General features: G+C 55.8%; 1 protein-coding gene across 2 annotated transcripts in view; it reads left to right on the top strand.

The window, feature by feature from the left end:
- ZNF692 (zinc finger protein 692) overlaps nucleotides 1-3,172 on the top strand; it is a 22,782-nt gene that overhangs the window by 238 nt on the left and 19,372 nt on the right. Inside the window, exons 1-4 of one of the 2 annotated variants that reach the window (XM_014526459.2) lie at nucleotides 51-329; nucleotides 804-1,017; nucleotides 1,911-1,942; nucleotides 2,255-2,818. In XM_014526459.2, coding sequence (XP_014381945.1) covers nucleotides 254-329; nucleotides 804-1,017; nucleotides 1,911-1,942; nucleotides 2,255-2,818 — 886 coding nt within the window. In that variant the 5' untranslated portion in view covers nucleotides 51-253. Of the gene's footprint in view, nucleotides 1-50; nucleotides 330-803; nucleotides 1,018-1,910; nucleotides 1,943-2,254; nucleotides 2,819-3,172 lie in introns of those variants that run through there. The other variant, XM_025193445.1, reaches the window with a different exon arrangement.

Genomic DNA, 3,172 nt, shown 5'->3' with positions numbered 1-3,172 from the left:
TTGGGGGCGGGGTCTTTGGGGCACAGGGAGGGGCTTAATGGGATTTGGGGGCTGAGACAGTGCGTTGGGGGCGGGGCTGTTGGGTCGAGGGGTGAGGGGGCAGGTGGGGTCGCGTGTTGCCTGAGGGACCCCCAGGCGCTGCTGGGGAGGGCTGGGTTGGGGTGAGGCGCCCGCAGGGGCAGCGCCCGACTTGCCCAGCTTGCGGGACCCTGGCTTGTAGCCTGCGCCCAGTGAAGGCCGGGGGCGGCTGGGGATGGGCGCGGAGCCAGACGAGGGTCTTGGCCCAGTGGGGAGGACAAGAAACCTTGGGCTCTCGCCAGGATGCCCAGGTACAAAGTTGGCAATGGCCACTGGGCAAACACGGGAGGTAGCAGCCGGTACCGGGTTGTGTGCAGTTGCCGGCCGTTTCGGGAGCTGGAGAGACTGGCAGAGTTTGGTCCTGGGGTGCGGGTGCGGGTGCGCCCCCGGAGGGGTCAGGGCTGAGCGGAGGCCGTGCTCACTGTTCTGTGTCGGCGCAGGGAGAGGCGGCGCATTGCTCAAATGCGGCTGATTTGGAGAACTGCAAATTCGCTTCCCTCTCTGGGAGAGGAAAAAGGCCTGCGGGAATTTCCCGGGAAGGCCTCTTTCTGCTCCCCGCATCCACTCGCAGCCCTTCCCTGGGCGATGATCTCTGTTCCCTTCTATCTGTTCTCGCCCTGCCCTGCCCTCTCTCTTCTTGTTTTCACTCATATCTTCATAGCCCAATTTCTCCCCTCTCACTTGCTGTGTGTTTTTTTTTTTTTTTTCCCTCTCCCCACTGCCAGGTAGCTTTGGACTCCTTGGCAGGAGGATGGAGCAGGGGCGCCAGGGACGCCAGCGAGTTCCTGAGTGTGTCCGCAAACAGAAGCGCAAGGAGTTGGATGCTCGACGTAGCAAATGTCGCATCCGTATTGGGGGCCACTTGGAGCAGTGGTGCCGGCTCAAGGAGCAGCTGGGTTTCTCTTTGCATTCCCAGCTAGCCAAGTACCTTCTCGACAGGTAAGGATTGGAGGTTGGAAAAAAAGAGAGATGTGAGTATTGCTAGAGAGTCCTGGACATGGAGATTGGGCCCAAGGGAGATGGTGAAATGGGGAAAGGAAACCTGTTGAATGGGAAGGGAGGCAGGAGAAAAGGAGAAGCATCCTGATGGGGTCTGTGGGATGGTAGTAGGATAGGCTTATTTCCATCACAGCCCACCCATGTACGTACGTTACCATATAGGCCTTGTCTTGTCACTCCTGTTTGCCCTGACAGTCCCCCTCCCCGCACATTCTTCCTTGTTCTTCTCATTGGCTTTCTCTTGCCCATATATGACCCCTTCCCAATTTTTCTCCCTGGTAGCCATTCTTGATCGGTGGCCTTTGTTTCAGCCCAGTATTAGGTAAGAAAGTCTTGACAGGGACTGTGGAGTGGGTCATGGAATATAAGACAGGAGGCTGGGGCTTCCCAGGTCATTGAGTTCAGTCTCCTATATTCCCAAGCAACCAGCATTCAAAGGCTGCACAAAATCATCCATTCTGACCTCTGTTACACACCGCACTCAACCAATGTGAAAAGTCTATCACATACCTAAGAAAGAAGAAGGGGAGAGAAGGGTGCTGCCAGTGCTTTGCTGCTGCAATGTCAGGGAATTTGTTAGATTAGTATATGATCACTGAAAGCTGCTCCCCTGCCCTCGGTTTGACCTTGAGTGTATATAGAAGGAAGATCTAGTCAGGTACCTGAGAAGTTTCGAAGCGCCAGTAGGAGCACCAGCACACGGAGCATTTGCCCTCCCCCGACCCCAACTTTCTCCAGGGTGGACCAGCTCAGTCACCTACCCCCTTCCCAGCCCCAGTCTGTCCACTCAGTTTCTCACTTGGTTCTGACCGTTCTTTTGCTTTTTTTTGCAGATACAGTTCTCAGGGCTGTGCGCTGAGTGCAGGTAGGTGCCACCTGTTCCCCATGGGCTCTCTGATTCTGCACACATGCCTCTCCTGGCAGGAAGTGCCTTGTAGTTTTGACATCAGAAGTCCCCCAGTCCCTTTTTAGGGACTGGTTTGTCAAAACTAAAGGATTGTGGAGGGGTGACTGTCCTGCAACCTGTGTGGAGGGTGTCGAGGAGATGCAGCTGTTGTCTCCAGAAGTGCTGAGTTACATTGCAAGATGGTGCAGCAATTCCTGGAAGTATTCGGCATTAAGGAGGTAGGGACTACCTGTCTCCCACATGTTTTCTTTTTCCTTCTCTTCCCCTCAGGGCAGGGTGAGTCTGAGCACAGCCTGCTGCATGCAGATGCCCTTCAGCGCCTGGTCGTCCTGTCCCATGATCACAGTCAGGAGTGCCGCTTTATCCCAGATGTGAAGCCCCCCTCCCCTGGCCTCAAGGAGACACCAAGGAACCTGGTGTGGGAGTGTGTAGCTGGACATACTTTCTCTTGGGGTCCCCCTCCATTGGACAAGGAGGTCTGCACACCAGCAGAAGGTGGTCAGCAGCCCCAGAAAGCCAACTCCCAGCACAGAGAGGAGAGAAGTGGAAGCTCAGGGCCCAGCCCCCCACCTTCTCCCATTGCTGGCCGCAGGCGCTCACTCCGCAGGGCAGCACTTGCTCAACACTCATCTGGGACAGCACATGAGGAAGAGCCAAGCCCCACCAGGGATGGAGCCAAGGCAGAGAGAATGGAGACTCCCCGAGTGACCAAGGAGCGAGCAACCAGGAGCAGCAGGCAGGGAAGCAGTTTGCAAGCAGTTCACTGTGAGCAGGAGGAAGAAAGGGAAGAGGAAGAGAAGCGAGGCACCAGGCACCAGATCCTCCTCTGGGAAGGTAAGTGAACCAGGGCTGCCTGTGTGTTTGGCTTGCTAAATGTTTGCTGTGTGTGTTTTGGGTGTGTGCTCTGAACAGGTGCGAGTTCTGCCAGCTGAGTGATGAGTAGTGGATGATTGCTTGGTGTTTCTGACAAGAGCCCTAATGAGGGGGCGGAGCCAGTCCAAGCCCAGCAAGGTATAAAAGGAGATTCCCTGAGCAACCAGCAGACAGGGAAGCAGTTTACAGGTCAGTTTGCTGCCCCCCTTCTTTGAAGGGAAGCCTTTAAGCTTGGTGAGGAAGCAGGGAAAAAGGAACCTTTCAGGGGCCAAGGAGCAGTAAACAGGGTAGCTTACAGGTGGGTTGAGTAGGGAA

This window comes from Alligator sinensis, unplaced genomic scaffold (assembly GCF_000455745.1).
Source record: "Alligator sinensis unplaced genomic scaffold, ASM45574v1 scaffold1307_1, whole genome shotgun sequence".
Lineage (NCBI taxonomy): Eukaryota > Metazoa > Chordata > Crocodylia > Alligatoridae > Alligator > Alligator sinensis.
This window is presented reverse-complemented; position numbering and strand designations above follow the sequence as displayed.